The following is a 12,353-nucleotide window of genomic DNA, read 5'->3' as shown; positions in this document are numbered from 1 at the left end:
AAAAAAAAAAGAGAAAAGTTTATTTTAATCCTACACTGGGAACTGTTACAGAAAGACAGCCTGCACAGGACTGCATTCAATCAATTCTTATGAACAAACCCCTGGATACAAACTCGATATCCTTCTGAACCTTGGAGAAAATGGAGTTTTTATGCAATCTCAGTAATATTTAGTTGCCATATTAAGACTTTTAAGAGTTGGCAGTTGAGGGTTTAAGTGGTTGCAGTGCCCCATGTGTAGGGCTAAAACTGGAGTTCTGCCTCAGTCTTATGGCAGGAAACTTATACTGAGATTCAATTAAAACTGACACAAATTCTATAGTGCTGAAAGGCACACGGCTGTGTGGCTCAAGCTCATTCCGCTGTGCAGCCGACAGAGCGAAAGCTGAAATACAAACTCCGTAGCTGAAATTCAAGCCCACACAATAATAGAGTGAATACCAGAGATGAAGAGGAAAAAAGAGAGGCGATACTAATATTTACTGTTAGAAATGTATCCTGTTTGTACGTTTTTTTTTTTTTTTTTTTTTTTTTTTACATTTCCAACAGTGCAGAAGGCGTCTAAATACTACTAAAACGCACAGGGGAGAAATCCTGATAAGTATACTGAGGTCATAATCTTAATTCGCCTGTCAAGTCACATTTGCCTGGTGAGAGACTTCTAGGTCTTTCTGGCTTAAGAGTGAGGAAAGAGAGTGAAACACTGAATAATAGAACGATCCCTGGAAAGAAATGAAACAGGAATCAAGGACGTAGAGTGAAAGTAAGATCAGGAGAAATAAGTAAGGGCTTGGTGAATGGTGGGGTTGAATTTGACATTGAGGTCAGATTTAGGGAAAAAGACAGAGAGGAAAAAAAAAAAAGCAGCAGGAGCAGGAGTGCAAAAAAAATCAATATATGACCTTCAAGGGCTACTACAGACTAGCATTGTGAGTTCAGATTTTACAGCTTGCTTTATATTTATAAGTCCAATGGACTTTTCTCTATGTATCCTACTTGTTTGTCATTACTATGCTGTGTTCTGTCTAAATTGTGTCAAAAAGGATGTTAGGCTACGTAAGAGTCAGTCCTATACAATCCTTAGAGTATCAAATATCAGTCATTGATATATAAATTGATGCATGTATATATTTATAGGAATATCAGTTATATTGCAATAACAGCATATTCCAAGTAGCAGCTAGCAAGGAGATCATCCATTTACACTCATGATCAATGTTGGAGCTGTTATAAGCAGTCATTCCCACACCTCCTCTCTTTTTTATCTCTATCTTGAAGTTAATAAGACAATAATAATTGCCATGTTAGAGAGTAACCTCAAAGCCGGCCAACTTGAAGAATAATGATTCGGCTTTACATCTGACTGTTACAAAAACTGGAGAGAGTTTTTGTCTCATCTTCACTATATCAAAGATTACGTTTTTTTTTAATCCTCTTTTGTGGCACACCTGCTATACAAGGTCCATGAAAATTGTTACTACTGTATACAACTGTGTTGTAATCGAAAATTAATCAACATTTTCTGACCAATCACAAAAGGACTTAAATAGTTAATGCTGGGTCATTCCAAACCTGGGTAAATCTTTATCCTGGGTGTTCATAAATCCGAGGTTTCACACTGTACATTCCTAAACCCTGGATTAATCTTCTTATTTGTGTATTTTTTGCGACACCAACAACCGTGACTGCAAAAATACAGCACACGGCCGCTTTAAATAAGGTGGCTTGTCTCTTGCTTTCACAACAGTCAGGAAAAATGCCGCCACGTAAATCCTCCTCGGCTGTTTTAAGCCTCCTGAGACGCACATAGGCAAGAAAACAAAGACGGAACACAGGAAAGCAAATTATATGAATATTTTTTTAATTCCTTTTAAGCACGGAGAGACTTGTGTTTACTTGTACAATAGCGTCATTGTTTACAGCTCTGTCCTCTTCTCATTATTATTTAAAAAAAAAAATTTTTCCCCCTCAAATGCTGTTTACAGAACATGTGGGGATTCTGTGATTGCAGAAACAAAGCACACGATATGAGGAACATGCTGTTCAGGTTCTGATTCAGTGTCTGTTGCTATACATCTACACATAAGATTATACATATATGTACACTTTGACCAGGCATAACATTATGACCACCTGCCTGTTGCCCCCCCCCGCTGCCAAAACAGCCCTGACCCGTCATGCACTGTGTATTCTGACACCTTTCTATCAGAACCAGCATTAACTTCTTCAGCAATTCGAGCTCGTCTGTTGGATCTGTTGTAATCTGACATGACTCTGAATAGCTGACTGTGTGGTCTCCACTTTGCTTTAGTGGACCATCTCACCTGAGTACTGTAGATCTGCTCCTACAACCTGCTACTGTAATCATAAAAACTGTATATTGTGTAATGGAGATTTTCTCACCATTCTGATCTCTGGCTTGCTCATTAAGTATCTAAATCTACATCCGCATTTCTGTAAAGCTGCTCTGTGATAATGTTAAAAGTGCTATTCAAATAAACTGGAGTATTATTATATCGCCGTAGAATTGAAGAATACAGAAACACCTGCATAGCCAAGCACTGATTTTCACTCACGTCACACAGTAGAATCATATGCACTCACCCATCATGTTGTAGAGGCTCTGAGGAGCAAACTGCTTGGGCATTTTCTGGATTGCTTCTTTATACACAGACAGAGCTTCCTGTGACATGAACCAAAAGCATTCCAATCAACACATCAAGCCTCAACAAGCCTCATTCAAGAAAATCCCAGTGTCTGATATCACAAGGATTACTAAAATTAAAGACATGCAGCATATTTGGAGCTGCCACTTGAGACCACAACTCACCTCCTGGTGGCCTTGTTCATGCAACAGCTTGCCTAGGTTATAGAGGCAGCTTGTGACAGAGCTCTTATGTGCATGAGGATCCTTCAGGTTTTCATCAGGGATGTCAGCGCAGGTGAGGAAGGTTCTCTTGGCCTCGTCGAGGCGACCCTGGTTCATCAGGATGATACCCGTGTTCAAGTAGGCAGCTGAGATTGAAAGAAAGAGAGAGAGAAAGAAAGAGAGAGATGCGAAGGTCCATGAAAGTCCATTACCATGCAGGGCTTTGGGTAATTAGGTTATTTGGGACTCGGGGAAGGTCTCCTGCTGATTGTGGCAGATGAATTGGCGGGCTGGGCTGCGGGGTGCCAATACATATTCAACACTCTTGGGGATGCAGTCCAAAGCGAGAATGAGGGGAAATATCGACTTCATCGGCAGGCTAAGATCCGAGGGCTATGATGGACTACCTCTGATTTGGCGTGTTTTTGTTTGCTGTGCTAAATAGCCATTTTCTGCAGTGGATCAGATAAATTAGTCATTGTCAGTGCGCCTCGAGGGGACTGATCAATCCTGATCTTTCTTACCTCCTCCCTACCTTCCACACAATGAATAGAAATGAGATTGCAGACTCGGCACGCCTTTAATCATAAGCCGCTACACACGAAGCCTTTCAGGTTTAAACGAATATGGATAACAGGATAGTCCTCAAAACGTGTGCTGAAAATAAAACCAATCAACACACTGCTAGAACTTAAAGGAGAAGTCCACTCTGAAACACTCGGAAATAAATATGTTAATATTGATATTTTTGTGGTGTGTTTAGTGTTTCTGGTGCGAGTCCTGGTGGTGTACTGTGATGACACCACAGGGAGACATTGCTAAACCGGTGTCTATGGTGTTTAATAGAACAGGAAAAAAATCAACAGTCTCAGGCATAATGGATAAGGTCAGATTTTGCTGTTAGCCCCTAAAGACAACAGAACACGAGCTTTTATTTTTCCTTCATGAGATATCCAGTGTTGAGAAAGTGGAGAAAACAAACGTTGGGGGTCTAAGCATGTAGGAAGTGGTTTATGAGATGACATCAGAGCTATTATCATGAAAGCTTTAGAACTTTATCTGTATGAGGTGAAAGTGATGGACAGACTAAAAGCATTAAATAGAGAATGAAGCAAGAGATAATTCCTCCTGGCGCCACTATAAGCAGGTGCTGGAACAGCATTGTGGGTAATGTAGGAACATGTTAACCTTTGAGCAAAAAGTCTACTCAGAATTCATACTCATAAAATCAAAGGTTTTGGACAACTGACATGAATCACGTAACCGATTATAAAGTATTGCTATTATACAACTCATTCAGGGTGGATCTCTCCTTTAAATATTATTATTTCATCTGCAACAGTGTATTAATTATTTTGCAGAGATTCAGAATCCAGGAACTTCACGTCACATGACACAAACTCAAACAGCACACTAGTTTGTTGACATTGTGGGATTTCAGATATCCAGAAACCTGACAGTCATTTATTCAATAAAGTAATGAGTAATAAAAGACCAACACACACACGCACACGGACAGGCGCACGCATGCACACACACACACGCACGCACGCGCACACACACACACACACACACACACACACACACAGTTAAATCGGCAGCTGCTTTTGTAGTCACGACTGCAGAATTTGGAAATTGTCAGTAAAATGAAAGCACACTTACAAGCGAGAGTTGGCCTGCTCCCGATGGCCAGCTTATAGTAGTGGAGAGCCTCTGAGAACTTGTTGCTCTCCTGTAGCAGCAGACCCCTGAGAAGGGGGGGGGAAAGGAAAACAGTGGTACTCATTAAGTTGTCAGCATTCACATGCATTACAGCTTGCTTACTGACCTGAAAAGGAGATGCTCACAAGTGAGTGGAGCGAGTCTGGCTGTGCTGTTATTGTGCCAGAAAACACTTGGCACAACATTAATTAGGATATTAATAGGCTATTAACAAGCAGACACTATTCGAGGGAAAATAAAAATGTTTAGTCCTCCCTCCATTCAGGTCTCCCACAACACGACAGCCACCAATCTGCTAACAAACCTGTCTACTGGCTTTCCCAATATCCTGATGAACATAAAGCTGGCTATAATGTTAGCTGTAGCTTGCTATTTATATATATATATATATATATATATATATATATATATATATATATATATAAATATATCCTTGGCTAGTACTTTACACAGCATAGTAACAAAGATGATACAAGTTATTTTGCTAATAGCTAATGATTTAATGACATAACAGCAAGGCAATGTTGGCTAATTCGATAGTGCTTTAATTATCTAACAATTATACAAACATCACCTAACTTGTTAGTGAACCAGGTTAAGGTTCACACATGATCACACAATCATTAGCATTTATTTTAGCTAGCTTAGTAGTGATTACTAAGCTAATGTTAATGTTTTACATACATAATTATCTAATGTTAGCTAGATTAATTATTACTTAGCTAGATTAATTAATACTTATTTCATTACATAAGAATTTGCCAAACTCTTAACTAATACGATTGTTTGTTATTTAATCTAGCTTACGCTGACACTACCTGATTTTAACTAGCTTCTTAGTGAACTGGGCTGATTACTTAGCAGTTGGCCTAATGTTTTTTAGCTTCTTAGTGAACATAGCTAGAATTAAAGGCTGATTTTTTTATTATCTTAATTAGGCAAACATTAGCTAGCTTGTTAGTGAACATGACTGGTTACTAAATTCAGACAGTTACTGCTGTTGAGGTAACATTAGTTCAGCAAAATATCTGCTTTGCATCGTTAGCGCAGCGGTATCTGGCTAGCTCAAGCCTTTTAGAGTATATTTCCCACACCAATAATCAATGTATACAATATGTGGTTAGATCAATATCCAAGTGAAGCAAAGATTGTGTGTCAACTACTTTATCATTATTTTGTGTGCCGCAAGACCTTAAGTATAGTGTGTTATAAATTCCAGGTATAAATAAACTGACTCCTGGGGTTCATAAGAAAGCTGCAGTCTCCCTGCAGGGGACAGATGGATGATTAATGATAGTGCAGTTGGATTTATTTAGTTGGAGTTTGTCTCGGCTGGCCTAAGCGAAAAGATGAGCGCTCACTCACAAGTTGTAAAGCATGTCGGCCATGTTCCTGCGGTAGTACAGAGCGTTTCTGTACGCTTGCTCAGCCTCTGCCATCTGCCCCTGGTTCTTCAAGACATTTCCCAGGTTCCCCCAAGCTACAGAGGAAAGAAGAGAGAGAGATACAGTGTTTATTTTTTAAATAACAGGATCCCAGCCCTATAGATTCTTGTACTTTTTACATCGGAAACATCTTAACCACATTTGTACATATTAATCATAAGAGCAAATTCAATTTGTTTTTTTTTTTTGTATTTAATTTTGAGTAAATGAGGAAAATGTCTTCTCAAACAACCAACCAGTGGTTTGAATGATGCAAGACTGCATAGTAGAAATGAAATATCTAAAAGAAAAAATTCTCTTCTTGCCTCAACTTCACTCTTTTTTATTTAAATTAACCTCGTGTGACTGCTCTGTGTCAATTATTATTGAATTCAAATACTCTAAACTTCAGATACTAAGTACAGTATCCTCATCCATCACCATGGTGAAGTTCTGGTGCTTCATTGTCGATTCAGTGCTTCAGAGTCAATCACATTTCCATAAATCTTCTCACTGATGAAACCCAAAACAAAGCACAGAAATATTTAACTGACCTTTAGCAGGGTTTACAGTTATCCCTGACTTGTACAGCATCTCCTCATTATGCCAGTCCTGGTTCCTCAAAAATGTCTTAACTCCAAATAGCATCACCAGAGAAGCACTGCAGGCGAGCACCAGAGTCCTTGATGAGTTTGTCCTAAGTCTGATCCAGAGTGCCCTCATCCCCACTGCCACCAGCAGACAAAAGCCCATGCTGGGGATATAGAGGACTCGCTCCGCCACTACGAAACCGACGTAGAAGAAGAGGTTGGTGGCAGGGAGAAAGGGGATAGCCAACAACCCTAATGAGAAGACCACGACATTCTCAGTGGTGGGCAGAGAAGTTCTAGGTATACAGTGCTTTTTTGTCCCATTGGCTCCGTTTGTCTGAACAGAGTCCGAGTCTGGAATGGAGTGCTCATAGTCAGAATGATAACCGTGTCCGTTTGTGGTGGACTTTCCGTTTGCTACATGGGCTTTCCCGTTCGTTTCCTTCTCCTTGAATGTTCGATTAAAGAGGCCAAACCATGCCAGTGCCAGCAGTGTGGCATAAAATATGATAGTATGGAGGTTTCTCCAATCGGTGATGCTCCTCAGAAGTGGTAGCGCATCCATGGACCAATCAAAACTCAGCCTGTCTGGGCAAAGAAGGAGCCACATATTCACAGCAGGCAGATAGAGGAAGGTAAGCACCCTGGTCAGAAAACATGGGCAGTCTGCTGCAGGGTTGTCAGAGTTGGAGAAGTTGGGAGGTTTGTTGCCCATCCAGTAGAGTCGGAACCCAAGCAGGAAGATCCCCCAGGAGCCCAGAAGAAACACGCTCAGCAGGAGGCGCATGTTCTTCTTCTAAAGCACAGAGAAAAGAGCAATGAAAATCAAAAATTTCAACCGCATAGAGAAATATTTACAGAAATGGAGCCAAAGTCATTTAATGGTTGGTTTGTGAACTGGAAACCAGAGCTTAAATCTTTACCAGATCCTGTCTTTAACCTGACAACTGCTGTAGCTCATGAGTGCAATCTGGAGCACAAGCAGCTTTCATGCTTTCATTTTGTTCAAGCGTGAGCTCTATGCTATGTATGATTTCACCATGACATCATTCAGCAGTATTAAAAAAAAAAAAAAAAGAAGAAACAGTCTTATTTCTGAGCAAGTTGAAAGGAAATGCAATCAGTGCTATCAATTTAATATTCTTGGCCAAATGTAGAGATCCGTGTCTTTTCCCATCTGCTTTATTGGGCTTGAAATCGTAAAATAAAAGATGTGGACGCCTGCTACGTAATTTATGTCATGATAAAAACAAAAGAGCATGGCACAATTGTCTTGGCCTACACCTGCATTTCTCCAACCTTACAGAGTAAATGTTAATACCAATAACTCTCCATCATAGTCACAACAGTGCCAACATGTCCTCCTGCCAACATGGAAATGATTACAGTATGTTTATAGAGTGTTTGATCATTTTACACTATGAGGAAAAAAAAAGAGGCCACTTGTCTATTGTTCCCTGCTGACTGCCTGCTGATCAGCTGGCCTCAGTGTCGATAATGGAGACACGCGTTCAAGAGATTTTACAACTTCCTGTACAGACAGTTGCAATACCCTGAGCACTAGTTCAATTCAAGTCTCTAAAACTACTAAATCTACTAAAACCTCCTAACAAACCAGGCTTTCCAAATATAGCTATAATAGCTGTAACCTTCGCTAGTGGTTTACACAACATGGAAATTTGCTAAATTTTTCCTAGTAAACCTGGCTCATTAGCATAATGTTAACTAGCTTCTTAATAAACCATCTTAGCTAGTTTAATAGCATTTCATTACATACTAATTGGCTAAGCTTGTTTCTGAATCTGGCTAATGTTTTCCCTACATAATAGTTAGACTAATGTTAACTATCGAGTTAACATAACTAGCACAATTCTCCACATATCACCTATCAATACTTAACGCACACAAAATATAGGTATAAAAATGAATTAATCTATGTGATCATGATCCAACTTGGTTGGATAAATTTTATATCCGTTAGCTAGCAAATGTGGCAAGTGGACTGTGCTATGTGGTTTCCATTTGGTTCTGGAAACCTAAGACTAAAATGTGATAGTAAGATAGTAAAGATCACTAAAGAGTGGAGTTGCAAGGTGCTAGCAAAAGAGACCGGGTATGCTAATTAATACGGCTAGTAGAGACGTCCCTTGTGTGTAGTACACGCTATAGTTGTCGCACCACTGGACATTTACATTAAAACATTTGCTTCCTGGAAGTTATTAGGGTTTATTTTCTGGTTTTCTGGTTGTTGAACCAGGCTAGTCAGATATCCCTGCTTTGTCAACTACAACCATTTATCCAACGTCCTTATATATTACTCCTGTTTTACCAACTAGACTCTTGTACCATAGACAACTGTGATGAGAATCTTGTCAGTGCAAGACAAATTATTTTCCTGTGCGCTTCCTAGCAGCAGTATGGCGCAGTATTGATTTTTTCTGTTCTTTTGTCACTTTTGTTTTTATCCAATATGGACAGGAAAGCCATCTCAAGGGGAATCTCTAAAAGAGCCCAATTTCTCTTCTAATCTTTCTAATCTTATTATCTAGCCTAACATTTAGCTAGTGAACATCTCCCTTATGGCGAAACCTCTGCTGAACCCTGACTTGTAGCACTTACAGCTTTATATAACAGACGTTCCAGTAAAGCCCGAGGAAGCATATTCTACTTCTGCTATTTTACCGAATTGTTTTTTTATGACCAAAGAGGATTTTGTACGCATATCGATTTGTCATCAAGAAAAATTCAGTCAGTATAAAAACAAACTGGCTGATTTTGCTGCTGACGGTGTGACGGTACGTCTACAAAATACATCAACTCTGAGAGACACAACTAATTAGAGTAAAGGCCGCCACGTCTGGGCGGATTGATCGGGTTTTTCTATCTCAGCCAGGGTTCAGGTGAAGCGTGCAAGCCCATGAGGACAAAATCCGCACTGAAGAGAAGAGGACGTAAAAGGTCCATCCCAGCGGCATATTTAAGCAGCAGGCTATAGAGGCCAAGCGGAACAAGCCGACTAAAGAGAAATGCAGAACTGCTCAGTACAGCTGACAGGAAGTCTGGATAAGGACGCCAGCTAAGTGGAAGTCTCAGTAACAAGGCCTAGCCCTATATACATCTCTATCTCTGTCTGTCTGTCTGTCTGTCCCGATCGATCGATATATGGAATATATACAGGTTTGAGCCAAACATGCTCCAGAAAATCACTTCTGCTTGTGTGTGTGTGTGTTTCCTCCACAGTATCCAATTACCACTCAATGCCTTTGAGGAATGATGTGATTAGCACCTGCATGTCTACACAGAGGGCCTGACATGCTTGCGACTAAATAAACACACGTGCTAAATTAATTATCTTTAATATGATCATCTCTGGAGCAAAGGCATGCTATGTGGAACGGCACATCTCACCGTACAGATTAGTCTTCAGAGAACAACCTGAGCTTGTCTACAGCTAGGCTATATTAGTATCACTAAGAGGTTTTACTGCAGTATATGACACACTACCTGGCCAAGATGATTACAGAGGACACAACATGGACAGGGAGCACAGATGTTGGTAAGATGTTGAGGTTTTTCATGATGTAATGTACATAGAATGCATAAGGTTGTGGCATGTTTCTTTCTTTCAGCATCTACGATTGTTTTATATGACGATGGTTGACTACTTTATAATGTTCCTCTCTCTCTCTCACATAATATTGTGTCCCCTTTTGCTGCCGTCATGTACTGTGTATTCTGACACCTTTCTACCAGAACCAGCATTGACTTCTTCAGCAATTTGAGCAACAGCTGTGATCACACGGGCCAGCCTTCACTCCCCACGTGCATTCCTTGGACCACTTTTGATAGATATTGACCACTGCAGTTTTGGAGATGCTCTGATCCAGTCGTCTAGACATCACAATTTGGCCCTTGTCACACTCTCTCAATTCCTTGCGCTTGTCTATTTTTCCTACTTCTAACACATCAACTTTGAGGACAAAATGTTCACTTGCTGCCTAATATATCCCACTCACTAACAGGTACCATGAAGAGGAGATAATCAGTGTTATTCATCTGACCTGGCACTGCTCATAATGTTATGCCTGATCTATCTATCTATCTATCTATCTATCTATATATATATATATATATATATATATATATATATATATATATATATATATATATATATCTATATATCTCTATATATCTATATATATCTATATATATATCTATATATCTATATATCTATATATCTATATATATATCCGTTTTTTGGGAGCAGATAATTTAAAATCCCGGGCTGAACACACACACACACACACACACACAGAATGTGTCTCTGCCTCTACAATTCTACGCACCGTGTTTTCCAAAATACTGTAACTGCACATGACTGTCAGGTGGTGCACTAATCAAGTCATTATTGTTTTCATGTAGAAAATCCACCTAGCACATATTAAATGCTGGTCTCGCTAAGTGTGAGTGTGAAGCTAAGAGAGAACTCTGTCCTTGTGCCAGCGAGGTCATGAGACCGTGTTAATACTCGCATGCCACTCAGGATCCTTGGCAGATTTACGAGGAGTCTACGGGTCTGGGATTGTGTCGGCTCGTGGGGCCCAGCGGGATTTAACACAATGCTCACACCGTTTAGACAAAATACACAGACGTGCAGATTGGTACATATGTGTGTGTGTGTGTGTGTGTGAGAGAGAGAAGGGATTCAGTCAAATTAGAGATATAACAGGTGCATTATTCTATCACTTCTACTATACATGTATTTCTTTGCAGCTGATAAATAAGTGAAGAAACACGATCAGACTCCTCTGACCAAAGAGATTCATCTCCACTATCGGTACTTCCTTTAATGTATGTGTGCACATGGGTGTGTGTGTGTGCGTTTTTCTATGTTGTTTAAATTAAGGTTATGTTTGTGTAGGATTCATGATAACTATAGTGGTGGTTACCATCTGGTTTGCACGCACACATACAGATGTACACACACACACCTAAATACACACCTATAAGGTCCAAACTGTCAGCTATTCCTATCCCTGTGGAGACATATTCCCCAGCAAGACAGAAAAACATACCCACACACACTTGGGGGGACAAACAACTGTGTCATTTTGCAGTCTGCTGGTCTCTGGCATACGGAGAACCTCCGCATCGCTAACCACATCCATATGCGTGCTGAAGACTCGCTAGTTATACGTCTATACTTAAAGAACAGACTTGTGCCTCTGAACAGCATCACACACGAACAGAGCTTCTTTAATAACGGCTCTGCACGCAACGTCCCGCTGAGCACTTAAACGCTCACTTTCCTGAAAAATGAACAGGAAGAAAAGCGAACAAATAAGCAGGCAGTTAAATACAAAACAAAACAAAACTCTAAATTTGTCCTGAGCATGTCTGCTGGCCTGAGGATGCTGGGGCATGCTGAGTTCAGATCTCGGTGAAGATCAACTCCCATGTAAACAAACGTGCGCATCTCCATAATGAGGCCCGGGATCTTAATGAGAAACTCTTGGAAACACAAGTGTGAGATGTGCAGAGCAGAGCTGCCACGGCGGCCTGCTGAGGAATTCAAGCACTGTCCCCTTTGTCTATAATCCAGTTTAGCTTGAAATAAGTGGTTTAGCAAAACCCAGTAGGAGGGAGAGAGGCTTTTTCATCCCCCCCTATTTGCAGCTTTTTGTAATTCAACCTCAATCAGTTTAAAATGAAACAATTTAGCTTTTATGAAGCAGCCATGTGAGGATAA

The 12,353-nt window shown here is 40.2% G+C and overlaps 1 protein-coding gene across 1 annotated transcript in view; it reads right to left on the bottom strand.

Moving 5' to 3' along the window:
• tmtc2b (transmembrane O-mannosyltransferase targeting cadherins 2b) overlaps positions 1 to 12,353 on the bottom strand; it is a 107,602-nt gene that overhangs the window by 12,776 nt on the left and 82,473 nt on the right. The window contains exons 3-7 of the mRNA XM_058387834.1: positions 6,569 to 7,400; positions 5,956 to 6,070; positions 4,531 to 4,616; positions 2,830 to 3,014; positions 2,604 to 2,682 (exon numbers count right to left, since the gene is read on the bottom strand). Of these exons, the coding sequence (XP_058243817.1) occupies positions 2,604 to 2,682; positions 2,830 to 3,014; positions 4,531 to 4,616; positions 5,956 to 6,070; positions 6,569 to 7,400 (1,297 nt within the window). The remainder of the gene's footprint in view (positions 1 to 2,603; positions 2,683 to 2,829; positions 3,015 to 4,530; positions 4,617 to 5,955; positions 6,071 to 6,568; positions 7,401 to 12,353) is intronic.

The sequence above is a fragment of the Hemibagrus wyckioides genome, linkage group LG04 (assembly GCF_019097595.1).
Source record: "Hemibagrus wyckioides isolate EC202008001 linkage group LG04, SWU_Hwy_1.0, whole genome shotgun sequence".
Lineage (NCBI taxonomy): Eukaryota > Metazoa > Chordata > Actinopteri > Siluriformes > Bagridae > Hemibagrus > Hemibagrus wyckioides.
This window is presented reverse-complemented; position numbering and strand designations above follow the sequence as displayed.